Source organism: Heterodontus francisci, chromosome 11 (assembly GCF_036365525.1).
Source record: "Heterodontus francisci isolate sHetFra1 chromosome 11, sHetFra1.hap1, whole genome shotgun sequence".
NCBI lineage: Eukaryota > Metazoa > Chordata > Chondrichthyes > Heterodontiformes > Heterodontidae > Heterodontus > Heterodontus francisci.
This window is the reverse complement of record NC_090381.1, coordinates 107,666,915-107,693,831: the sequence shown is the minus strand read 5'-3', so window position 1 is coordinate 107,693,831 and position 26,917 is coordinate 107,666,915. Positions and strand designations below refer to the sequence as shown.

Genomic DNA, 26,917 nt, shown 5'->3' with positions numbered 1-26,917 from the left:
TCTACTGCCCTAGTTATACGACTTGCCAGAACACTAGTCTCAGCATGGTTCAAGTATAGACCGTCCCAACGGTACAGCTCCCACTTTCCCCAGTATTGGGGTCAATGTCCCATGAATTGAAATCCATTTCTCCCACATCAATCTTTGAGCTAAGCATTTAACTGTCTAATCTTATTTACCCTGTGTCATTTTGCTCATGGTTCAGGTAATAACCCAAAGATTATTGCCTTTGAGGTTCTTCTTTTTAATTTAACCCTTAGCTGCCCATCCTCCTTATGCAAAACCTCTTTCCTAGTCCTTTCTATGTCATTGGTACCCACATGGACCATGGCAACTTGATCCTCCCCCTCCCACTGCAGCCCCGAGCAGATGTCCCGAACCCTGCAACCAGGTAGGCAACACAGCCTTATTGACTCATGCTCTTGGCTACAGAGAACGGTGTCTATCCCCCTAACTATATTGTCCTGACTACCACTACATTCCTATTTATTCCTCCCATTTGAATAGCTTCCTGTACCATAGTGCCATGGTCAGGTTGCTCATCCACCCTGCAGCCCTCGCTCTTAACCATACAAGCTGAAAGAACCTCAAACCTGTTGGACAATTGCAAGAGCTGAGCCTCCTCCACTTCTGCCTTCTCGATCCCCTTACCTGCCTTACTCGCAGTCACACCCTCCTGTTCCTGACCACTGACCAAATCAGAAGACCCCATCCCAGGGGGTGTGACTGCCTCCTGGAACAAAGTGTCTAAGTAACTTTGCCCCTCCCTGATGCATTGCAGTGTCTGTAGCTCAGCCTCCAACTCACTGATTCTGAGCCGAAGCTCTTCGAGCTGCAGACACTTACTGCAGACATGTTTGCCGTGGATCACACTGGTAACCATAAGCTCCCACATACTGCTGCTGCAACACATCACCTGCCCTGCCATCTTGATTGTGTTTGAAATAACTAATTAATTATTTACTCAATTAATTAATAGGGAATATTCACTAGCCAATCTATTAAACTTAACTAGTATTAACAAATAAAACCTTACAATGAATAAAATTACCTGAGTTTTGTAAGATAAATGATAAAAAAATCTCACCAACACATCAACTACCTGTTCTCCTGCGACATCCCACTTTGATTTTTTTTTACATAAGAACATAAGAAGCAGGAATAGGCCATTCAGTCCCTCAAGCCTGCCCCGCTATTCAATAAGATCATAACTGATCTGTCCCAGGCCTCAACTCCTCTTCTGGGCCTGCTCCACTTATCCCTCGACTCCCTGAGATTTCAAAAATCTATCTATCTCCTCCTTAAATACATTTAGTGACCTAGCCTCCACAACTCTCTGAGGTAGAGAATTCCAGAGATTCATCACCCTCTGAGAAAAGAAATTCCTTCGCATCTCAGTTTTAAATGTGTGCCCCCTTATTTTGTAATTATTTTGTAATTATGTCCCCTAGTTTGAGATTCCCCTACCAGTGGAAACATATTCTTAACATCTATCCTGTCAAGCCCCCTTAAAATCTTATATGTTTCAATAAGATCATCTCTCATTCTTCTAAACTCGAATGAATAAAGGCCTAACCTGTTTAGCCGTTCTTGATAAGACAACCCCCTTCATCCCAGGAATCAGCCGAGTGAACCTTTTCTGAACTGTCTCCAATGCTAGTATATCCTTCCTTAAATACAGGGACCAAAATTGTATGTGGCACTCTAGGTGTGGCCTCACCAACACCCTGTACAGTTGTAATAAGACTTCCCTATTTTTAAACTCTAGCCCCCTAGCAATAAAGGCCAGAATTCCATTTGCCTTCCTAATTACTTGCTTCACCTGCATGCTAACTTTTTGTGTTTCATGTAGAAGAACACCCAGATCCCTCTGTACTGCAGTATTTTGTAGTCTTTCTCCATCTAAATAATAATCTGCCTTTTTATTCTTCCTACCAAAGTAGATTACGTCACAATTTCCTATATTGAACTCCATCTGCCAAGTTTTTGCCCACTCACTTAACCTAACTATATCCCTTCACAGATTCTTTGTGTCCTCATCACAACATGCCTTCCCACCTATTTTTGTATTGTCAGCAAATTTGGATACACTACATTCTGTCCCTTCCTCCAAGTCATTGATATAGATAGTAAATAGTTGAGGCCCCAGGACGGATCCTTGTGGCACCCCACTAGTTACGGCTTTCCAACCCGAAAAAGGCCCATTGATCCCGACTCTCTATCTTCTGTGTGTTAGCCAATCCTCAATCCATGCCAACACATTACCCCCAATACCCTGAGCTCTTATTTTGTGCAATAACCTTTTATGTGGCACCTTATCAAACACCTTCTGAAAATCCAAATACACTACATCTACTGGTTCCCTTTTATCCGCTCTGCTTGTTATATCCTCAAAGAACTCTGGCAAATTTGTCAAACATGATTTCCCTTTCATATAACCATATTGACTCTGTTTGATTGCATTATGTTTTTCTAAATGTCTTGCTATTTCTTCCATAAAAATGGACTCTAGCATTTTCCCAATGACCGATGTTAAGCTAACTGGTCTATAGATTCCTGCTTTCTGTCTCCCTCCTTTTTTGAACAGGGGTGTCACATTAGCGGTTTTCCAATCTGCTGGTACTCTACCGGAATCCAGTGAGTTTTGGTATATTATGACCAATACCTCTACTATCTCTGCAGCCACTTCTTTTAAAACCCTTGGATACAGGCCATCAGATCCTGGTGACTTGTCTGCCTTTAGTCCCATCAGTTTTTCCAGTACCTTTTCCCTCGTGATAGAGATTGTTACAAGTTCCTCCCTCCCATTTACACCTTGTTCATCTATTATTGTCAGAATGTTTATAGTCTTCTCCACTGTGAAGACCGGTGCAAAATATTGGTTTCAATTATCTGCCATTTCCCTGTTCCCTGTTATTAATTCCCCAGTCTCCCTCTAAGGGTCCCACACTTATTTTAGCTACTCTCTTCCTTTTTATATACCCGTAGAAGCTCTTGCTGTTTGTTTTTATATTTCTTGCCAATTTACTCTCATAATCAATTTTCTCCCTCTTTATTAGTTTTTTAGTCATCCGCAGCTGGTTTCTAAAAAATTCCCAATCCTCTGGCCTACCACTAGCTTTTGACAATTTGTATGCCTTTGTTTTTGATTTGATACTCTCCTTAACTTCCTTTGCTAGCCACGGGTGGTTCATCACTCTCATCGAGTCCTTCCTTCTGACCGGAATATATGTTTGATGAGTGTTATGAAATAGCTGCTTAAAAGTCTGCCACTGCTCCTCTACTGACTTTCCCTGTACTCTAGTTTCCCAGCCTGCTTTAGACAACTCTTTCTTCATACCTCTGTAATTGCCCTTGTTTAAGTTGAAGACACTGATTTGAGACCCGGGTTGCTCACCCTCAAACTGAATTTTAAATTCTACTATGTTATGATCGCTTCCCCCTAGGATCCTTAACTATGATGTCTCTTATTAATCCTATCTCATTACACATTACCAGATCTAAAATAGCCTGTTTCCGGGTATGTTCTGCAACATATTGTTCGAAGAAACAATCCCTGATGCACTCTACAAATCTGTCTTCCATGCTACCCTTGCCAATTTGATTTTTCCAGTCTATATGCAGATTAAAATCACCCATGATAATTGCAGTGCCTTTCTTACACACCTCCATTATTTCCTGATTAATATTTTGTCCTACAGAGAGGCAACTCCTCAGGGGCCTATAGACCACTCCCACCCATGATTTCTTTCCCTTGCTATTCCTTACTTCCACCCAAACTAATTCTACATCATGATCTATTACACCTACATCATTACTCACAACTGCACTGATCCCTTCCTTTAATAACAAAGCTACCCCACCTCCTTTTCCTTTCTGCATATTCTTCCGGAACGTTGTATATCCTTGAACTTTGAGTTTTCAGTCCTGGTCATCCTGCAACCACGTCTCTGTGATAGCTATCAAATCATATTAATTTGTTTCTATCTGTGCCGTCAGCTCATCTCTCTTCTTACAAATGCTACGTACATTCAGATAAAGAGCCTTAAGCTTTGACTTTTTACGATCTGGTTCTAATTTATGCTGTACTCTTATGCTTGTATTCTCTGTCCCTTCCTGTCACAATCTGATTGATGTATGCCCCTTCACTACCCTGCACATCTGCTCTCTTGTTACTTGTCAACATTTTTAACTTCCTTTCAATTGAACCCTCCCCGCCACTATTTAGGTTAAAGCCCTATCTACAACCCTAATTATACGATTCACCAGGACACTAGTGGTTCAAGTGAAGCCCATCCCAATGGAACAGCTCTCCCTTTCTCCAGTACTGGTGCCAGTGTCCCATGAATCGGAACCCATTTTTCCCACACCAATCTTTGAGCTACACAGTTACCTCTCGAATCTTATTTACCCTATGCCAATTTGCAAATGGCTCAGGTCGTAATCCCGAGGTTATTACTTTTGTGGTTCTGCTTTTTAATTTAGCCCCGAGCTGCTCATAATCCCTCAGCAGAACCTCTTTCCTAGTCCTACCTATGTCGTTGGTACCTACGTGGACCACGATAACTGGATCCTTTCCCTTCCACTCCAAGTTCCTCTCTAGCCCAGAAGAGATGTCCTTAACCTTGGCACCAGGTAGGCAACACAGCCTTCAGGACTCTCTATCTTTGCTGCAGAGAACAGTATCTATTCCCCTAACTATACTATCCCCTATTACAACTGTATTTCTCTTTTCTCCTCCCACTTGAATGGTGCTCTGAACCATGGTGCAGTAGTCAGTTCGCTCATCCTCCTTGCAGTCTGTGCCCTTGTCTACAATGGGAGTGAGATCCTTTGACTCTTGTGCCTACATATAACTGAAGTAATGGTTGCTCGGTCAAAGTCCTGGAACTCGTTACCAAACAACACTCTGAGTGTACTTTCACCTTTGGACTACGGTGATTCAGGAACTTCTCAAGGGTAATTAGCTACTGGTAATAAATGTTGGCCTTGCTAGCGATGCCTGCATCTCTTCAATAAGTAAATAATTAAAAAACAGAATCTCAAATCAGTATTTCCTCATGATCATTCTAGCCCCCAAACCCTTAAAGAGCTCATTCAAAATACTGCTGCTCATATCGTAACTCGCACCAAGTTCTGTTCATTCAGCGACAATGTGTTTGCTGACTTATATTGGCTCCCAGTTAAGCAATGCCTCAATTTTAAAATTCTCCGTTGCCTCGTCCCTTCTTATCTCTGTAATCACCTTCAGCCCTACAACCCTCCGAGATATCGGCGCTCATCTAATTCTGGCCTCTTTAGCATCCCTGATTTTAATCGTGCCACCTTCAGTGGCCGTGCCTCCAGCAGCCTAGGCCTTAAACTCTGAAACTCCTCCCAAAACCTCTCTCTCTTCCTTTAAGCTACTCCTTACAACCTACCTCTCACCTGTCCTAATATTTCCTTATGTGGCTGAAAATCAGATTATGTCTGATAACACTCCTGTAAAGCATCTTAGGACACTTTACTATGGGAAAGGGCTATGTAAATGCAAGTTATTGTTGTTAAATGCCAACCGTCTAATGTCTCTGACAATTGAGGGATGGTCTCCCTTGAGAAAAGTGGGACTTTGCACCCCAACGAACCTCAGACAAACTCAAGATGAAAGAAATTCTAGGAAATATGAATCGAAGGACAGTAAACTCCACAGAAAACAAAGAGATCAGCAAAGACTTTTTACAGGGGAATGGGGATGTGAATTTAAAGGTATCTGACCTTGGCCCCTGCAGCCTTCCAATTCTCCCCATAATTTAAATTACCTGTCCTGAGTCCTGAAAAATGAATTGGGTCAGATCAGTCACAAAGAAACAGGAGCAGACCATTGAGCCCCTCGAGGCTGTCCGCCATTCAATAAGATCATGGCTGATTTGCAATCCGACACCATATGCCCAGCTTTGTCCATTCTCCTTTAATACATTTGGTTACGAAAATCTATTAATCTTAGATTTAAAATTAACAATTGATCTAGCATCAACTTCCATTTGCGGAAGAGAGTTCCAAACTTCTGACACCCTTAGCTTGCAGAAGTGTTTCCTAACTTCAGTCCTGAACGGCCTGCTCTAATTTTAAGGCTCTGTCCCCAAGCCCTAGACTTCCCAACCATGCTGGCAACTGATGGACACAAAGTGGGGGTAGGGGTACAGGATAACAGAAAAAGGCAAAGGATGGCAACAGCGATAAGTGATGGAAAATATAGGTAAGGTAAGGGAAAAAATAGGAATGTGAGAGGAAAACATGAGGAATGTGAGGGTAAAAGAATTTGAAACATAATATTACATATAATTGACAGCACAGAATGGTCCAACTGGTCTATGCAGGTTTTTATGTTCCACACAAGTTTCCTCCTGCTCCTCCCACCTCTCTCCATCTAACTCTATCAGCATAAGCTTCTATTCCTTTCTCCCTCATGTACTTATCTAGCTACCTCTTAAATGCTGTTCTAAGTATGGTTGAAGTCAATTTTCCATAAAAATTTAACATAAACTTCTATTTTTCAATTACAGCCCTCTAGAAATTAACTCCAGTACTTTGCATTTTGATATGGCCTTCTTAACCTGCATTGCTACTTTTAATGATTTGTAAATTGTGTTGCAATTCATGTTATTAAAATCCTGAACTTTATTGCAAGGGGAATGGAATATAAAAGGAGATGGGCTGAATTTTACCAGCCTTCGGACGTCAATGGTTGTGGCCGGGGGGCCCGGAATATTCTTCCAGGAGAGGCCCGCCTCAACCCCTGACGCCGAGAAGGCCCCACTACATTTTACCAGTGGCGGCAAGGCCTCGGTGCAGCCATTTGCATTGTAAAATGTATTCAAATAAATGTAAATAAGCCTACCTAGACCCGGTGGCTGTCCCACGCCGGTATTCCGGCTGGTGGCTGGAGGTCCCGTACCTTCAGATCCCCGTTTGGAGAACCGAGGCGAGACACTGGTGGGGAGGGGCGTAATTCTCAGGGTAGGGGGAGGAGGAGGGGCACGGGGAATGGTCTTGTGATTGGTGGGGGGGATGGTGGGAAGGGGTTAAGGTTTAAGGTTAATAAAGGTCGGGGGGAAGGTCAGATACTGCATAGAAGTTTTTTTGGGGGGGAATGGGCAATTAATGGATCGATTCTTCCTTGGGGGTGTGGGTAAAGGGAGTGAAAATGTTACTACATGTCTAACTTTAATTTTGAACGTTTGTTCCCTTTAAAAATGCAAGTGTTAGTGAAGGGCTTGAAGCCTTTTAAAAATGGCGCAGGCAACTGCGGGGTGGCGGGCGGACACCGTGGTTGGGGATGGAGTGGCTGCCCGCTCTACGTCATCAGGGGCAGTCGCCCTTCCCCTTCCATTTAAATGAGCCCCCGCGCAAAATATCGCGAAAGCTCAGCGGCTGCCGCTCCGCACGGCTGGACCGCCAACTTCAAAGCACGTCACCGCAAATGGCGGCACGCTCGTAAAATTCAGCCCAAGATGTTTTGCTGCAGTTGTACAGGACATTCGTGACACCACATCTAGAGTATTGTGTACAGTTTTGGTCTCCTTACTGAAGAAAGGATCTAATTGCATTCGAAGCAGTTCAGGGAAGGTTCACTTGACTGATTCCTGGGATGAGAGGGTTATCTTGCGAGGAATGGTTGGGCAGGTTGTGTCTGTATTCATTGGAATTTAGAAGGATGAGAGGTGATCTTATTGAAACATATAAGATCCTGAGGGGACTTGACAGGAAGAGACTAAAACTAGGGGGCACTGTTTAAAAATAAAGGGTCTCCCATTTAGGACAGAGATGAGGAGAATTTTTTTCTCTCAGAGGGTCGTGAGTCTGTGGAACTCTCTCTTCCCAGAGCACAGTTGAGGCAGTGTCATTGAATTTTAAGGCAGAGGTAGACAGATTCTTGACAAACAAGGGAGTCAAAGGGTATTGGGGAAAGGCAGGAAAGTCGAGTTAAGTTCACAAACAGATCAGCCATGATCTTAAAGAATGGCGGAGCAGGCCCGAGGGGCCGAATGGCCTACTCCTGCTCCTAGTTCGTATGCTCCTAGGAGTGTACTATGCTCCTAGTACATTCATATATATCACTGTGATCCTTTTGCAGTGACTGAGTAAGAAACTTAAGGAGCTTGAACAGCATCTTGGCTCATGTGAAGGGCAAGTTTAGGACAAACACCAGAAATATCTCTTTACTAACTATCAGCTGAAACAGTTGTCAGAAGCATTGGGCCACTGGACTATTTAAGAAACAGCTGGACATTGTAATGGGAAGAATAGATCCTTTGCAAGTTGTAGCACTCTTCAAAGAATAGTTTACATTTAAAATGTTTTTTTAATTGAGCCACAGATGCCCATTCAGGATGTTCACTTTCCCAAACAAAAAGCCAGGGAGCACAAAATTTCATTTTGTTTCATTTAGTTCCCAAATGTATATTCCCATCCTTGCTGCTATTCATTATTTTTGTCCATTTGATTCTTCTTTATTTCTCTCTTTTCAGTATTCTGCCTGCATACAGTTCTCTCATATCCATGACAATGTGGGCTATGTACAATATACCTTATATTAAAATAAACTGTATCATTTAAAATGAAGAAAGTCATGGCGAATCAATAAGATTAGTCAGAAAGGTGATGACAACAACTTTCTAGACTTCAGTTTGCAAAATGCCTTTTTCCACTGATGTGGCAAAAATTCATGAACTATTCTTGTCAGTTAACTGATAGTCAGCATTTATTGATGACCTTTAGAGCAGTGTCATAATCACAATTTACTGAGTCTGCTACATGCTGAGAAATGCCTTGGTTCCGAGGGCACACTAACCACACTGTTTGTGATTAAAACAATGTATCTGCATAACACAACATGGAGCTCCTAGTGAAAAAAGTAACACAGAACAATCCACAGGAATGGCAGCCTTATAAATTCTGTGGCTACGAGAGCAAGTCAGGGGCTGGGAATTCTGCAGTGAGTAACACACCTCCTGACTCCCCAAAGCCTGTTCACACATCAGGATTGTAATGGAAGACTCTCCACTTGCCTGGATCAGTGCAGCTCCAATAACACACAAGAGGCTCCACACCATCTAGGACAAAGCAGCATGTTTGATCGGCACCACCTTAAACATTCAGTTCCTACAACATCGGTGCACAACGGCAGCAGTTTGTGCCATTAAATCCATCTGTCACCTTTTTATTAAAGCAATTGGCAAATTTTGGACTCAAACTCTCCCAGTTGGTATTTCAGTCCTGCCAGGAGCTTCTCCACTCCGACTGTATCAGTGATGAATGAGGGGCAATCTGATCGAGATGTTTTGAATATTAAAAGGATTTGACAGAGTAGCTAGGAAGAAATCATTCCCTCTGGTTGGGGAAATCAAGAACAGGGAGGACCTAATCTTAAAATTAGAGCTAGGGCATTCAGGAGCGAAATTACTCAGCACTTCCTCACACAACAGATGTTGTAGTAGATGTCAGGAACTCTTTCCCTCAATAGGCTATGGATGCTGGGACAACTGGAGCTCTCAGGACGAAGATATATGGATTTTTATTAGGTTACTGGATCAAGGGAACAAAGGCAGATGAATGGAGTTGAGGTATCAATGAGTAATGGTCTAATTAAATGGTGGAGCAGGCTCAAGGATCTGAATGGCTGACTCCTGTTTTTCATGACCCCATGTTCCTACGTGATAAAAGATTCCATCTGAAATAGTAACTCTCATTCTGAGTTGCAGTTTGAGCATCTTCTCTTATTATTTGTAGAAAAACTAATTGCAACTTGTGACCAGGGCAATGGTTGAGTATTGAATAAGATAGCAGGTTCTGAGGGTCCTAATCACAAGGTTGATAAATAGGCAGCAAATGACAATCTCCCCTAAGCATAATCTTACTGAGTATATTGCTTTTGCATGTACTTGGATCTTCAGGGTCCAAACTTAGGGGGAGAGGCGGGGTCGGTGGGGGGGGGGGGGGGGCGGTGTGGTGGGAGGTGGGGCATAAATTTCTTTGCAGCTCATCCTAGTTCCAACATGTTAAATTCATTGGAAACTCTGTATACGCATGTGAATTTCAGGGTCTTCCCTGAAGCTATGACATTAGAGCACGAGCAAGGAAATTTGCTCCATAGATGTCTGCACTCAGGCATTCCACTTGAGGCTAGAAATTAAGCTTTTGGAGAAGTTTGTATTCAGTAAGATGATGAACCTTGAAGATGAAATTGGTCTTGGGTGTGGACTGCTTTATGCTCCTGCCCTTTTCCACTGCAGGAAAGAACGGTTTCGTTCTGTGAGTCCATTGCCATAGGAACTGGATTGAGTCTGGCGAACCTCAATTCACATTGAACCCTCACACTTTATAGACCTACGAAGGAGATTTTAATCCCATCAGTCTAGCCTGGAGTTTAGCTGGAAAAGGCACTGTCAAATCCACAGCAACTTTCCCCTGCCTTCCCCCACAGAAATTTGTCATTTGTTAATGGGACTAAAAATGTCTTTAATTATTTTTCCTGAAAGGTGAAATTGCTCAATGCAATAACTACTGCAACATTATATGCAGAAGCATATTCCACAGTGTGGCCTGAAAAGATTGTTTAAGGCTGTTCAAACTTCTTATTAGTTCTCTAAAAACATGGACTGACCTTTCAAGATGACTTCCAATTCGTCCCTCAGAATGTCAAAGGTACTGTATCGGGAGCTGGTCTCAGGGATGACATGCTTCTTTAACCATCCTCCACAGGCATACTGGTAAAAATTGTTACAAGGATCCACAGCTTGGTCCATATTCCCAATGATACGGGCGGCTAAGAGGGGAAGGGAACAAAGGTTAAAATGTATGTTGAATTTTCCGTGAACACCACTCACCTTTCCAGACCACTGGAATCGTTTCCAGCACTGGACCCATATTCTTGAGACCACCCCACGGCAACTGACTTGCTTGGTTACCTCCAGCCATGTCTTCTTCATGAGGCTTGCTGGCCTCCTCCACCCGTTAGTTGGAAACAGCACATCTCTCCGTTCCCTTGCCACCTGCAGGAGCATCTCCAGAGAGTCATCACTAAATCTTGGAGAGACCCTTCCTCACACTGCAGCCATTCCTTGCTCAGCACCCGTTCCAATAGACCGTGTCTGCAGCCTGCCTCAAGCCAGCAGACTGCCCTTTCAAAATGACACCTTCCAGCGACCTGCTGGCAGTAGCTCCCACCTGCCACACATAATTGGTTGGCTCTCCCATCTGCTGGCTGTTAATTGGCTCTGCATGGTAAGATTGGCAAGGAAGACCCGCCTTCTGCCCGTGTGGCTCGATGACCCGGATTTGACCTCACTGTCAGGTCCTCCACACAAATATAAAATCCAGCCCCATGTGTTTAGCTTGTTCTATCCAACCAATAATTGAATTTAATGGTACCCAGAGGAAGCAATGTGACTTACTTGAGCACAGGCTGGGACTCCAGTGCAGTATTGAGGGAGTGCTGTACTGTTGGAAGTTGTCATCTTTAGGATGAAACTTTAAACCAAGGCCCCATCTGCCCTCTTAGATGGACATGAAAGATCCTATGATATTATTCTAAAGAAGAGCTTGGAGTTCTCCCTGATGCTCTGGGCCAATATTTATCCCTCAATCTACATCTTTAAAATAAATTACAGGTCATTATCATATTGCTGTTGTGGGAACTTACTGTACACAGATTGGCTGTGTTTCCTACATTACAACAGTGACTACACTTCAAAAAGTACTTCATTGGCTGTAAGCACTTTGGGATGTCCTGAAATAAAGAAATACGTTATAAAAACAAATGCAAGTTCTTTTTGTTGGGAGATCGCAGTGGCTTACTTCTCACACAGGTGAAGGAGAAACCCATTTTGTGTTCCAGTGCCAATATAGGCCCATAACCAAAGGTTTGGCATTAGCCAAACATAACCTAACCAGTTATTTTTTCATTCAATTGTTTCTCAGACACAGACCACCGTGTATCAGTAATGCGTGAGTATTATAGATAGACATGAATAGGTTTACAATGTGACATGCCTTTTACATATCTCTAAAAATTCTATTTCTGGTATATTAAATTACATAAGATTATGTAAGATAACGTAGGATATTCGGCACAGAAACAGGACATTCGGCCTAACCACCCCCTGCCAACATTTATGCTCCACTCGAGCCTCTTCCCATCTTTCCTCATCTAAATCTATCATCGGCACCCTCTATTCCCATCTCCCTCATAAGCTCATCTAGCTTCCCCTTAAATACATCTATACTATTCGCTTCAACCACTCGCTGTGGTAGCAAGTTTAATATTCTCACCACTCTTTGGCTGCAATTTGGCATCGACCCAGCAATTTGGAAAATTGCCCAGGTATGTCCTGTACACAAAAAGCAGGACAAGTCCAATCCGGCCAATTACCACCCTATAAGTCTACTCTCAATCATCTGTAAAATGATGGAAAGTGTCGTTGACAGTGTTATCAAGTGGCACTTGCTTAGCAATAGCCTACTCAATGATGCTCAATTTCGGTTCCACCAGGGCCACTCAGCTTTTGACCTCATTGCAGCCTTGGTTCAAACATGGACACAAGAGATGAACTCAAGAGGTGAGGTGAAAGTGCTCGTGACATCAAGGCAGCATTTGACTGAGTATGGCATCAAGGAGCCCTAGCAAAACTGGAGTCAATGGGAATCAGGGGGAAAACTCTCTGCTGGTTGGAGTCATACCTAGTGCAAAGGAAGATGGTTGTGGTTGTTGGAGGTCAATCATCTCAGCATCAGGACATCACTGCAGGAGTTCCTCAGGGTAGTGTCCTAGGCCCAACCATCATCAGCTGCTTTATCAATGACCTTCCTTCAATAATAAGGTCAGAAGTGGGGATATTCGCTGATGATTGCACAATGTTCAGCACCATTCACGACTCCTCATATACTGAAGCAGTCCAGGCAGAAATGCAACAAGACCTGGATAATATCCAGGCTTGGGCTGATAAGTGGCAAGTAACATCCATGCCACACAAGTGCCAGGCAATGACCATCTCCTACAAGAAAGAATCTAACCATCTCCCCTTGACATTCAATGGTATTACCATTGCTGAATCCCCCACTACTAACATCCTGGGGGTTACCATTGACCAGAAACTGAACTACAGCAGCCATATAAATACCATGGATACAAGAGCAGATCAGAGGTTAGGAATCCTGTGGCGAGTAACTCACCTCCTGACTCCCCAAAGCCTGTCCACCATCTACAAGGCACAAGTCAGGAGTGTGATGGAATACCCTCCATTTGCCTGAATGGGTGCAACTCCAACAACATTCAAGAAGCTCAACACCATCCAGGACAAAGCAGCCTGCTTGATTGCACCCCTCCCCCCCCATCCACAAACATTCACTCCCTCCACAACAGACGCACAGTGGCAGCAGTGCGTACCATCTACAAGATGCACTGCACCAACGCACCAAGGCCCCTTAGACAGCATCTTCCAAACCCGCGACCTCTACCACCTAGAAGGACAAGGGCAGCAAATGCATGGGGACACCACCACCTGCAAGTTCCCCTCCAAGTCACACACCATCCTGACTTGGAACTATATCGTCATTCCTTCACTGTCGCTGGGTCAAAATCCTGGAACTCCCTTCCGAACAGCACTGTGGGTGTACCTACCCCACATGGACTGCAGCAGATCAAGAAAACAGCTCACCACCACCTTCTCAAGGGCAATTAAAGATGGACAATAAATGCTTGCCTAGCCAGCGACATCCCGATCCCATGAATGAATGAAAAAAAGTCTGAATTCTCTATCGGATTTCATGGTACCTATCTTATACTGATGTCCTCTAGTTATGCTCTTGCCCACATGTGGAATCATTCTCTGTATCCACTCTATCAAAAACTTTCAGAATTTTAAAGACCTCTATTAGGTCATCCTGCAGCTTTCTTTTTTCAAGGGAAAAGAGACCCAGCCTGTTCATCCTTTCCTGATAAGTATACCCACATATTTCTGGTATCATCCTTGTAACACTCCAGTGCAACTATAGTCTTTCTATAATATGGTGACCAGAGTTGCCTGCAGTATTCTAAGCGTGGTCTAACCAAGGTTCAATACAGGTTCAACATAACTTCGCTACTTTTCAATTCTATCCCACTAGAAATAAAACCTATTGCTTGGTTTGATTTTTTTTTTATGACCTTGCTAACCTGTCACGCAACTTTTAGTAACCCGTATATTTGTACCCTGAGATCCCTTTGTTTCTGTACCCCACCCAGACTTGTACCTTCCAAGTAATAAGTGACCTCCCTATTCTTCCTACCAAAATGTACTACCTCACATTTATCTGTGTTGGACTTCATTTGCCAATTAATTGTCCATTCTGCAAGTTTATTAATGTTCTCCTGTAATTTGTTGCAGTCCTCCTCAGTATTGACTTTTAAACCCCCCAATTTGGTGTCATCCGCAAATTTAGAAATTGTGTTTTTGATTCCAAAGTCCAAATCATTAATATAAATAGCAAACAGCAGTGGTCCCAACACTGATCCTTGTGGAAAACCACTTCCACCTTCTGCCACTCTGAATAACTACCCTTTACTCTCTGCTTTCGGTCTTGAAGCCAGCTTGCAATCCATTCTGCCACTTGTCCCCTGATTCCGCATTCTCTGACCTTATTCATTAGTCTATCATTGGGTACTTATCGAAGGCCTTTTGAAAATCCAGATGAATTACATCTACTGCATTCCCATTGTCTACTGTCTCTGTTGCCTCCTCAAAAATTTCGATGAGGTTGGTCAAGCAAGATTATTCCTTTTGAAATCCATGCTGACTATTCATTATTATGTTTTTCTTTTTTGCGATGTTCTTCTATTCTCTTCTTTAGTAAGGATTCCATTATTGTTCCTACCAAGGATGTTGAGCTGATTGATCTATAATTCCTCGGGCATGTTCTGTCCCCTTCTTAAGTATATAGGCACTAACTAGTTTATTTTAAACAGGTTAACTCCTTCATTGGAAGTAATTTCATGTGCATGCATGGATTTTCAGGTTACTAAAGTCACGCAGCATGATTATAACCCAGAAATATCCTAGGTTTGCATAAAATGGCAATTGAATGCATTTAAGATCTAAGACCATTGAGATAGATTTTCATTAAAATTATAGTTAGGGCATTTAGCAGTGAAACCACAAAGCACTTTTACACACAAAGAGTAGTGAAAATCTGGAACTCTCTTCCCCACAAAAGGCTGTGGATGTTGGGGGTCAATTGGAGTGTTCAAGACTGAGATTGATGCATTTTTGTTAGGTAAGAGCATCAGGGGATATGGAACATTGATGGTTAAATGGAATTGAGGTGCAGATCAGCCGCAATCTAATTCACTTGTGGAATAGGGTCAAGGGGCTGAATGGCCTACTTCTGTTTATCCAACCATCCTCCTAATTTAACCATCTGAGTACCAGTGGTGAATCTGCCAGACAGCTATAGGTAGCTAGCAGAGGGGAAAGAATAAGAAGAGGTGTTGTGATAAGAAGAAAGAAAGAACTTGCATTTATATAACACCTGTTACAATATTAGGACATCACAAAGCACTTTACAGTCAGTTAAGTTTGAAAATATAGCCACTGTTTTCATGTAGGAATGTGTACATCAAATAGTTATTTGGTAGTACAGAACTTGAGTATTGCCGAAAATAGAGACATGTTGTCGAAGCTTTTCGTCTTGCACTCATCAGGACAATCTGCAAGAATATCAATGTAAGGTAAAACGACAACTTTATACTGTATAAGAAGAGAATATTGATTGGTTGACAAGTGAACTCTGATTGGTAGAGGTGTTGCCATGGAGAATGCACCAGTTTACGGTGACTGACAGCTAACTGCCAAGCTTTGTTTGAAATTTAAACCAGGCAGCTTGGCTCTGATTGGTCAAGGCATTGCCCTGAGGAATTAGAATTAGAATTAGAACATTACAGCGCAGTACAGGCCCTTCGGCCCTCGATGTTGCGCCGACCTGTGAAACCATCTGACCTACACTATTCCATTTTCATCCATATGTCTATCCAATGACCACTTAAATGCCCTTAAAGTTGGCGAGTCTACTACGGTTGCAGGCAGGGCGTTCCACGCCCCTACTACTCTCTGAGTAAAGAAACTACCTCTTACATCTGTCCTATATCTATCACCCCTCAACTTAAAGCTATGTCCCCTCGTGTTTGCCATCACCATCCGAGGAAAAAGACTCTCACTATCCACCCTATCTAACCCTCTGATTATCTTATATGTCTCTATTAAGTCACCTCTCCTCCTCCTTCTCTCCAACGAAAACAACCTCAAGTCCCTCAGCCTTTCCTCGTAAGACCTTCCCTCCATACCAGGCAACATTCTAGTAAATCTCCTCTGCACCCTTTCCAAAGCTTCCACATCCTTCCTATAATGCGGTGACCAGAACTGCATGCAATACTCCAGGTGCGGTCTCACCAGAGTTTTGTACAGCTGCAGCATGACCTCGTGGCTCCGAAACTCGATCCCCCTACTAATAAAAGCTAACACACCATATGCCTTCTTAACAGCCCTATTAACCTGGGTAGCAACTTTCAGGGATTTATGTAGCTGGACACCAAGATCTCTCTGTTCATCTACACTACCAAGAATCTTCCCATTAGCCCAGTACTCTGCATTCCTGTTACTCCTTCCAAAGTGAATCACCTCACACTTTTCCGCATTAAACTCCATTTGCCATCTCTCAGCCCAGCTCTGCAGCCTATCTATGTCCCTCTGTACACTACAACATCCTTCGGCACTATCCACAACTCCACCGACCTTAGTGTCATCCGCAAATTTACTAACCCACCCTTCTACACCCTCTTCCAGGTCATTTATAAAAATGACAAACAGCAGTGGCCCCAAAACAGATCCTTGCGGTACACCACTAGTAACTAAACTCCAGGATGAACATTTGCCATCAACCACCACCCTCTGTCTTCTTTCAGCTAGCCAATTTCTGATCCAAAGCTCTAAATCACCTTCAGCCCCATACTTCCGTATTTTCTGCAATAGCCTACCGTGGGGAACCTTATCAAACGCCTTACTGAAATCCATATACACCACATCCACTGCTTTACCCTCATCCACCTGTTTGGTCACCTTCTCGAAAAACTCAATAAGGTTTGTGAGGCACGACCTACCCTTCACAAAACCGTGCTGACTATCGCTAATGAACTTATTCTTTTCAAGATGATTATAAATCCTGTCTCTTATAACCTTTTCATAAATCCTGTCTCTTATAACCTTGAACTAGCAAATGGCTGTCACTTATTTTGTTTAGCTGAAACAGACGCAATGTTTGTACATGTTCTTTCTGCCTGCAAAGAACATGGCCCACGTATTAATATATGGAGCTTCCAGTATGCGCAAATGCACCACACTGTGAGCCCTACTGACAATCTTAAATTGGTTGTCAGCGTAATTCTTAGCACACTGAGGTTTATTTAGCCAATGTTGCAAACGGCAGAAGGGACATGTTGTTTGATACAATCCGCCAGTCTTTGGGATGTACGGTCTATATACTTAGCATCACACTGGCATTGAAATTCATATATTATTTGTATACCTGAGACAGAGATACAACAAAGACTAAATTTGGGATATCAACAGAATAGTTCAATTTACAGGTAAGTTTAGAACAGGTAAGCTGTCTATCGAATTTCTCCAAGAGTGTATTAAACCTAAGATTGTGCCATTTTCATTTCCAAATGTACCGATAATGCTAAAGTGAGACACAGTCCCACGATTGAGCGAACATTTATGCGAGATGAGATTAAACAGCTTGGTAATAGGGTTAGCAATTTACACCGTGCCCTATGCTGCGTTAGGTCTGTTGTGCTCAAATTTCTTTCAGTTTTCGATTCGATCCGTTTATGCCACTATATTGTTTTAATTTATTTTTATTTTATTTTATTTATTTATTTAGAGATACAGCACTGAAACAGGCCCTTCGGCCCACCGAGTCTGTGCCGACCAACAACCACCCATTTATACTAACCCTACATTAATCCCATATTCCCTGCCACCTATCTATACTAGGGGCAATTTACAATGGCCAATTTACCTATCAACCTGCAAGTCTTTGGCTGTGAGAGGAAACAGGAACACCCGGCGGAAACCCACGCAGTCACAGGGAGAACTTGCAAACTCCGCACAGGCAGGACCCAGAACTGAACCCGGGTCGCTGGAGCTGTGAGGCTGCGGTGCTAACCACTACATGACCGCACCATAAACAGTACTCATTTGAAACACGCCCGCACCATAAACTCAGTTACGCGAAAGCGGTTTGGCAACGGAATTAACGACGCCACTAAGCACATAACAAATCTCTTTGACCATGTACTCGCAGAAAGTGAGGAGTTTGTTCTTGTGCATGGTTTCAATTCATTCCAAATTAAACAGAAGAGATATTTGCTGATTTTGAACTCCTCTATTCCCAAATTTCCTGCCATAAACCGGCGTCCACTGAAGACGTTGAATCCTTGAAAGCACGCCACGCTGATCTAGCGCACGCATATTGCGGGATTCCAAATGACATGTCTGATTTCCACAATGCAACGTGAATGTCTGACAGCGTTGCGAGGCCTTAAAGCAACCCTGACATACACATCAGTAAACCTGACAAAGGGACGGGAATAGTTATCCTTAACAAGTGTGACTATATCAACAAAATGCATGTCTTTCTTAATGATGGATCCAAATTCGTATCCATTGGACCTGCCGCTCAACATGACCGGACAACCTTACTCAAAAGTAAGCTAAAAAAAAACACTTGCTGGACTTGTGTAAGAAAGAGCAATGAGCTGCCGGGTGATATATATGACAGGGTTCGTCCTCACAGTTCGCTGTGTCCCCGTTTGTATGGGCTGCCCAAGACACACAAAAGTGATGTCCCTCTACGCTCTAACTTATCTATGACCAGTTCTGCACAACTTGAATTGGCTAAATGGTTGGGCGGATTGTTACAACCAGTTTTGAGCTAGTTCTCCACAAACACAGTGAAGGATTCCTTCACATTTGCGAAGACCATACAGGACTTGCGTATTGATAGCAACGCCGTGTCCATGTGCTTATTTGACATTGCTAGCCTATTCACCAATGTACCACTTAAGGAAGCTATAGATATTTGTGCTGCAGCACTATATCATGGTGATCTACACCCGCCACCATTATGTGAATCGGTATTCATTGAACTTATGAACTCGGCAACTCACGCAATTTGAGTTCAGTTTTAACGACACCATGTATACCCAAATAGATGGGGTTGCCATGGGATTCCCTCTAGGCCCAGCTCTCACAAACATCTTTGTTGGGTTCTATGAGAAATGTATGTTTGAGAGAATGACACCTAACTTCATACCTCTTGCATATTTCCAATATATAGATGACACGTTTGCTTTATTTGAATCCGCAGCTGCATGCAATATTTCCTTACACGTCTTAGCGGGCTTCATCCTGCGCTCAAATTTACCTTTGAAATGGAGCAGTCAAATGAGATCCCTTTCCTTGACGTCCTAGTTGAGAAATCCGCTAAGGGATTCTCTACTACGGTCTACTGCAAACCTACCTTCACTGGTCAATACACGCATTGGGGTTCTTACAGTTCCACGTGCTATAAGATTGTCCTTATCGGCACCCTTGTAAATAGGGCCCGAGCCATTTGCTCACCATACAAGCTTGATGCTGAAATAGGGCGAATCAAAGACATCCTGCGTGATATGGCTACCCTGATCAGATCATTTCTCGCTGTATATCGGGCAAACTTATGAACGGGCCTAAGGCCATGGTTTTAGGCCCTGAAAAGTGCCCAGTCTACCTCAGATTATCCTGGAAGGGTAATGTATCCCAAAAATTTGAGCAACAGGTGAAGCTAACTGTTTCACGCTGCTACTATGCAGTAGCAACACGCGTGGTGTTTGCCACTAACAGGATGCTGCCAAAGAGACGTCCTGCCTATCACACAAATGAGTAATGTGATATATGAATTTCAATGCCAGTGTGATGCTCGGGATATTGGCCGTACGTCCCAAATGTTGGCAGATTGTATCAAACAACAAGTCCCTTCCACTGTTCCCAATGAGAAAAGTACAGGCTGTACCCAACCAGCCCATGCTTGCAAAACTCAGAACACACTGTCCAATATTCGATGAGATTCCTTAATTGGACACCATTTGCTAAATAATCCTCAATGTGCTAAGAATTACGCTGACAACCAATTTAAGATTGTCAATAGGGCTCACAGTATGGTGCATTTGAACTTTGCGGATGCTCCATATGTTAATACACAGGGTCCTGTTCTTTGCAGACAGAAAGAACATGTACAAACATTGCACCTGTTTCAACTAAACAAAATAAGTGACAGCCATTCACTGGTGCATTACTCAGGGAAATGCCTTGAGCAATCAGCGTCAGGTTGCTTGGTTCAAATTTCAAATAAAGCTTGGCAGTTAACTGTCAGACTCCATAAACTGGTGCATTCTCCATGGCAATGCCTCTACTAATCAGAGTTCACTTGCCAACCAATCACCAATCTCTTCTCATGCAGTATAAAGTCATTGTTTTCCCTTACATTGGTATTCTTGCGGATTGTCCTGATGAGTACAAGACGAAAAACTTCAACAACATTTTTCTACTTTCAGCAAAAATTTGTACATCATTAGTTATGATTGACTGACAACTGGCATGACACGTCAATGGAATATTAATGTACTTTGACTGGTTTAAATTTAAAGGGAATTTTAACTAACATTTAGAAACAGAGGATAACATTGTTCAGATTTGATTGCATTACTGTGTCACAAAACATTGTTTAAAAATGAGAATGCCACAGTTCTTTTGGATTGTTTGCTTCCAATTAACTTGGGATTTTACATGGTGCTTGACAACGTGCTGTACATAATCTTTAGAGATGGGATGACAGGGCAGATTAATAACACTTTACTCTTTCTTTGAAAAGTGAGCTTACCTGCCGCTACACACGATGGCGTAGTACATGTATGGTCTGTGGAGTAACAGAAGAAAAACAATCATGAGCGGTCCCATAATCCAGCAGCACTGTAATTAATTAGACGGCACAATCTCCATTATCTATACTCCAATTATCCACGATCATTTTCACAGAGCAAATCCTAACCTGAGATGTTGTCCTTAAGGCACCACCTCCTGGAAGATAGAATTCAACCTCACAGACCGAGATTACTCTAATTTATAAAGAGTAAATTCGACTTTTGTTATAATTATTAATCTTACCTCCATTCCTGTGGCTAAGATATTAACGTACCATTTGTACATTTTTTGTTTTATAACACTCCTGTGAAACACCTTGGGATATTTTACTACTTTAAAGGTGCATATAAGTACAAATTGTTGTTGTGTAGAACAAAAATCCCCTTCCTCTTGTTTATGTCTCTGTTAACTTGAGCTTATCCAAAACTCTTTATCCTAACTCAAACCAAATCCCGTTCACCAGTCACTCCTGTGCTCATTGAGTTCATTGGATCCTGACCCTGCAATACCTCAATTAAAAAATTCTTATCCTTGTTTTCAAATCCCTCCGTGGACTTACCCCGTCCCTATCTCTGTATCCTCCTCCAGCCATACAACCTTCCATGAACTCTGCATTGCTCCAATTCTGGCTTCTCGCGCATTCCCAATTCCCATTGCTATTGGCGGCTGTGTCTTCAGCCGCACAGGCCCTAAGCTCTGGAATTCTTGCCCTAAACCTCTCTGTGTCTATCTCTCCCACCTCCTTTCAGGACTGAGATAGATTGATTTTTGTTTGGTAAAGTTGCATAAACCTGGTTCGTATACCTTTGTGCATGGGTGATCTGATCGGGATGTTGAAAATGATAAAGGGATTTTTTTTGTGTATTTGTTCATTCATGGGATGTGAGCATCACTAGCAAGGTCAACATTAATTGCCCATCTTTAACTGGCCTTGAGAAAGTGGTGGTGAGCCACCTTTTTGAACCGCTACAGTCTCTGTGGTGTAGGTACACCCATATGCTGTTATGTTGGCAATTCCAGGATTTTGACCCAGTGACATTGAAGGAACAGGGATATAATTCGAACTCAGGATGGTGTGTGACTTTCAGGGGGAACTTGCAGGTGGTGGTGTTCCCATGCACCTGTTGCCCTTGTTCTTCTTGGTGGTACAGGTGATGGGTTTGGAAGCTGCTTTCGAAGAAGCCTTGGTGAGTTGCTACACTGCATCTTATAGATGGTACACACTGCTGTCACTGTGCCCAAGTGGTGGCAGGCATGAATATTTAAGGTGGTGGATGGCTAGACTGCACCGGGAGTACTGTGTGCAGTTTTGGTTCCCTTACCTTAGGAAGGATATTATTGTCATAGAGGGAGTGCAACGACGATTCACCAGACTTCTCGGGATGGCAGGATGGACTGTCCTATGAAGAGAGATTGGGGAAACTGGGCCTGTATTCAAAGAATGGGAGGTGATCTCATTGAAACCTACAAAATACCTAAAGGGATAGACAGGGTAGACGCAGGTAAGATGTTTCCCCTGTTTTGGGGAGTCTAGAACCTGGGCACACAATTTCAAAATAAGGGGGAAGCCACTTAGGACAGAGATGAGGAGAAATTTCTTTGCTCAGAGGGTTGTGAATCTTTGGAATTCTCCACCCCAGAGGGCTGTGGAAGCTCAGTCATTGAGTATGTTTAAAGCAGAGATTGACAGATTTCTAAATACTAATGACATAAAGGAATTATGGGGATAGTGTAGGAAAAAGGCATTGAAGTGGGTGATCTGCCATGATCGTATTGAATGGTGGGGCAGGGCCGATGGGCTGAATGGCCTATCCCTGCTGCTATGTTCCTTTGGGGTGTTAATCAAGTGGGCTGCTTTGTCCTGGATGGTGTTAAGTTTCTTGTGTGTTGTTGGGGCTGCCCTCATCCAGGCAAGTGGAGAGTATCACAGAATCACAGAATTGTTACAGTGCAGAAGGAGGCCATTTGGCTCATCATGTCTGCACTGGCTCTCTGAAAGAGCAATTCCCTCAGTTCTATTCCCCCGCCTTCTCCCTGTAACCCTGCACATTTTTTCTTTTCATATAACTGTCTAATTCCCTTTTGAATGCTTCTCAGGCAGCACATTCTAGACCTTAACCACTCGCTGCCTGAAAATGTTTTTCCTTATGACACTTTTACTTCTCTTACCAAATACTTTAAATCTGTGCCCTCTCATTCTCGATCCTTTCATGAGTGAGAACAGTTTCTCTCTATCTACTCTGTCCAGACCCCTCATGATTTTGAATACCTCTATTAAATCACCTCTCAGCCTTCTCTTCTCCAAGGAAAACAGTCCTAACTTCTCCAATCTATCTTCATAACTGAAATTCCTCATCCCTGGAAACATTCTCGTGAATCTTTTCTGTACTCTCTCCAATGCCCTTATTTCTTTCCTAAAGTGTGGCGCCCAGAACTGGACGCAATACTCCAGCTGAGGCTGAGGCCTGAGTATTCCATCACTTATCTGACTTGTACTTTGTAAATGGCCTACTCCTGTTCCTAATGTTACTATGTAGTTAAATCTATAAGGTTTTCTCATCCTCACTCTTCAAAGCATTACGCTGTGCCCACTTATTATAGAAATGCTGATATGGGCCATCCAACATTGACACACAGATAGGACTAAGGTTGCAAACTCCGGTTGGATGTATTTCTGGAGGTTTCATCACATGAGGCCCCATCTCTCGTTGCCCCATGCTTCCCACTCCGATCATTGGTTGCTGATCACGTCAATCCTCACAACACACCATCTTCCCAAGCCAATTGGAAAGTGAACAGACCCTTCATGACTCAATTGGATGTTTCTTGACTGCCAAATAGCCTTTTTCAAATTCCTATCTTATTACATTTAATAAATGAATGTGTTCAAAGAAAATGAAAAAAAGCAGGCCTTTTTTAATGCCCCTACAATTCTTCTCCAGGGTTTTGTTTGCAGCAGTGCCCTCAAATTAATCTTCAATTTCTGAAGACTCCAGGATAATTTTGGAGCATTGGCAACCCAAGACTGGGCTCAGCGGAGCTGACCACTGGCATGAAGTGCTTACAGTTGGCTTGTACATTCAAGCCAATGTTCTAGGCATGAATGGTCATTGTTCTACTTTACTAAACAACCTAGTCCCTATGGGCCTGTGTACTTTTCACCAGATTATCTTGGATGATTTCAACTATGTAGCTCCAACTGACAAATTCTCTATACAGACTAGACCACTGGAAGAGTCCAAACACTAATTGTTGTTTTGTTGAATTCCATACAGTTTATAAGCAGGGCTTAAAGGTTTGAATGCTAGGAGTATGGGCTGAGTATTGCTTCCATCTCTGAAACAATGTTAAAGATGCAAATCACTGTGTATGCATGATGGTGATAAACCATTTGTTGTTATTAGATAAGACCTCTACCACAAAACGGCACAGATTCAAGGTCAGAAATGGGGACAATGTAAACAGCTTTAACCACATTACATATAAAATGCTGAATATAGGGAAAAGAGTGGAGCCAGAATTAGCAAGTTCAAAAGTGAATGAGATACATGCTTGGCAAAAAAGAGCAATTGAAGGGGCTGAGAGGTAAGGCAAATGGACCATAAGGACAGCATGCAATTCAGCAAGAATACAGCAAAAGGCTATTAAAGATTCCTTGTACCCTTTACTAAGTCTATAGTGTCGACATAGACAGACCAGTGAAATATGTAGACTTGTGGCAGATTAAATTTAACACAAAGAAGTGTGAAGTGATGCATTTTACTGGAGAATGAGGAGAGGTAATATAAATTAAATGGTACAATTTTAAAAGGGGTGCAGGAACAGAAAGACCTGGCGGTATGTGGACACAAGCCTTTGAAGCTGTTTCCAGTGACAAGAGGTTTGGTAACAAGAGGACATAGATTTAAGATAATTGGCAAATACTGTTAAGAAAAAAGCATATGGGATCCTTTGCTTTGTTAATAGAGGCATAGAGTACAAAAGCAAGGAAGTTGTGCTAAACTTTTAGAAAACACTGGCTTGGCCCCATCTGCAGTATTGTCTTCAAATTTGGGCACCGCGCTTTAGGAAGGATGCCAGGATCTCAGAGAGTGTTCAGAAGAGATTTACTAGAACGTTACCAAGAATGAGGGTCTTCAGATCTGTGGAGAGACAAGAGAAGCTGGGGTTCTTCTCTTTAGAACAGAAAAGGTTAAGAAGCGATTTGAAAGAAGTGTTTGAAATCATGAAGAGTTTGGATAGAGTAAATAAGCAGACACTGTTTTCAGTGACAAGAAGGTTGGTAAGGAGAGGACATAGATTTAAAATGATTGGCAAATGAGCCAGAGGCAACATGAGGAAATGTTCTTTTCTGCAGCGAGTTCTTGTGATCTGGGATGCACTACCTGGAAGGGTGGCTGAAGTAGATTCAATAATAACTGTCAAAAGAGAATTAGATAACTACTTGAAGCGAAAATACTTAAAAGGCAATGGGAAAGAGCAGGGGAGTGGGACTATTCGATAGCTCTTTCAAAGTGCCAGCACAGGCATGATGGGATGAATGGCCTTCTTATTTGCTGTATCATACTATGAACTCACAGATCATAAACTCAGCAGGAAGGTCAACATACTGAAAAATTGAGAATAGTTTTAATAATGCCCCTAGATTTTTTTCGGTATGTCTCATGTTTGTGCTGAATTTTCTTCATGAATACATTTTGATTTGACCTCACATTTCTTCTAGTGATTGAAGAGACCAGGTGAGGGTCCTCACTTCCTTCACCCCACCATTGACTCCCTGGCCTTCAGCTGCCTAGTCCCTGTAGCTCTGAGATTTCCTCTCCAAGCCTCTCCACCTCTCTACCTCTCTCTCATCATTTAAGATGTTCCTTAAAACATAACTCTTTGACCAAGCTTTTGGTCACCTGCCCATATATTTCCTTATGTGGCTTGGTGTTAATCTTCATCTGGTAACACTCCTGTGAAGCACCTCGAGACATTTTGCTACATTATAAATGCATGTTGTTGTTGGTAGATTTTCCTGGTGCTGCACCTGGATACAGTGAATTTTCTTGATGCAGTGAATGCCAGATTTGCAGCCTGTTGTGAGGAAGCCTGTCTGATTTTCTGCCCATTTAAGTGAATGAACTGAATGGGCTCTTGTATTGATGTGTGCTCATACCCGCCTGATTTTCCTATACTTGCTGTGCCCAGATGATCCAATAGACCCAGGCAGAGGACCACGATAAACTACCCTTAAGTGTAAATGAAATGGCCATGTTAAAGGGGAAAGAGTAGTATGGCCTGCTGGCAGTTATATTTTGACATCAGTTCACAACTGCTCTTTTCCCCTTCCTCCTTTTGTCCACCAATCTTCCCTCCTTCATCTACCTCCTGTCAGGAAAAAGTTGACTGTCTGTTGAGATATGGTTTCACAGGTAAACCTCAGTACCATACCTCAGTGTCCACTCTTCATGTGTAAGACCAGACAATGTGTATTGACAGGCTATTGTATCATGGAAGATATCACAGGTGAACTTGATCTTAACATCTACACATGCTGACTTCCAGCAGGGATTGCTGGATAAAAATTAGGATTGAAAATCCTGGCCAATTTTTCCCTTTCTAATCTGAAATGCTGAGCTCAACTGCTATCCTAGATATACAGATTACTCAATACTGACCTAGGATCAAACTTGGGAACCCCTGGTCCGTACGGATTACCCAATGTCTCCATCACTTGGACCATTATTAGAGCTTTTATTTTACCATCCTACGATAAAATAACTGGAGCAACATTATACATCCACAAGAACAGCCAAATTTAGAGTATTTGTGAAGCTCTATATTAATGGAACAATAACTATTATGCAATTGCAGACCATATTTCAGTAAAGTGGGTGTGA

General features: G+C 42.6%; 1 protein-coding gene across 4 annotated transcripts in view; it reads right to left on the bottom strand.

The window, feature by feature from the left end:
* LOC137375456 (neprilysin-like) overlaps positions 1-26,917 on the bottom strand; it is a 203,814-nt gene that overhangs the window by 164,240 nt on the left and 12,657 nt on the right. For all 4 annotated transcript variants that reach the window (XM_068042736.1, XM_068042733.1, XM_068042737.1 and 1 more), the window contains exons 3-4: positions 20,992-21,027; positions 10,643-10,804 (exon numbers count right to left, since the gene is read on the bottom strand). In XM_068042736.1, the coding sequence (XP_067898837.1) occupies positions 10,643-10,804; positions 20,992-21,027 (198 nt within the window). The remainder of the gene's footprint in view (positions 1-10,642; positions 10,805-20,991; positions 21,028-26,917) is intronic.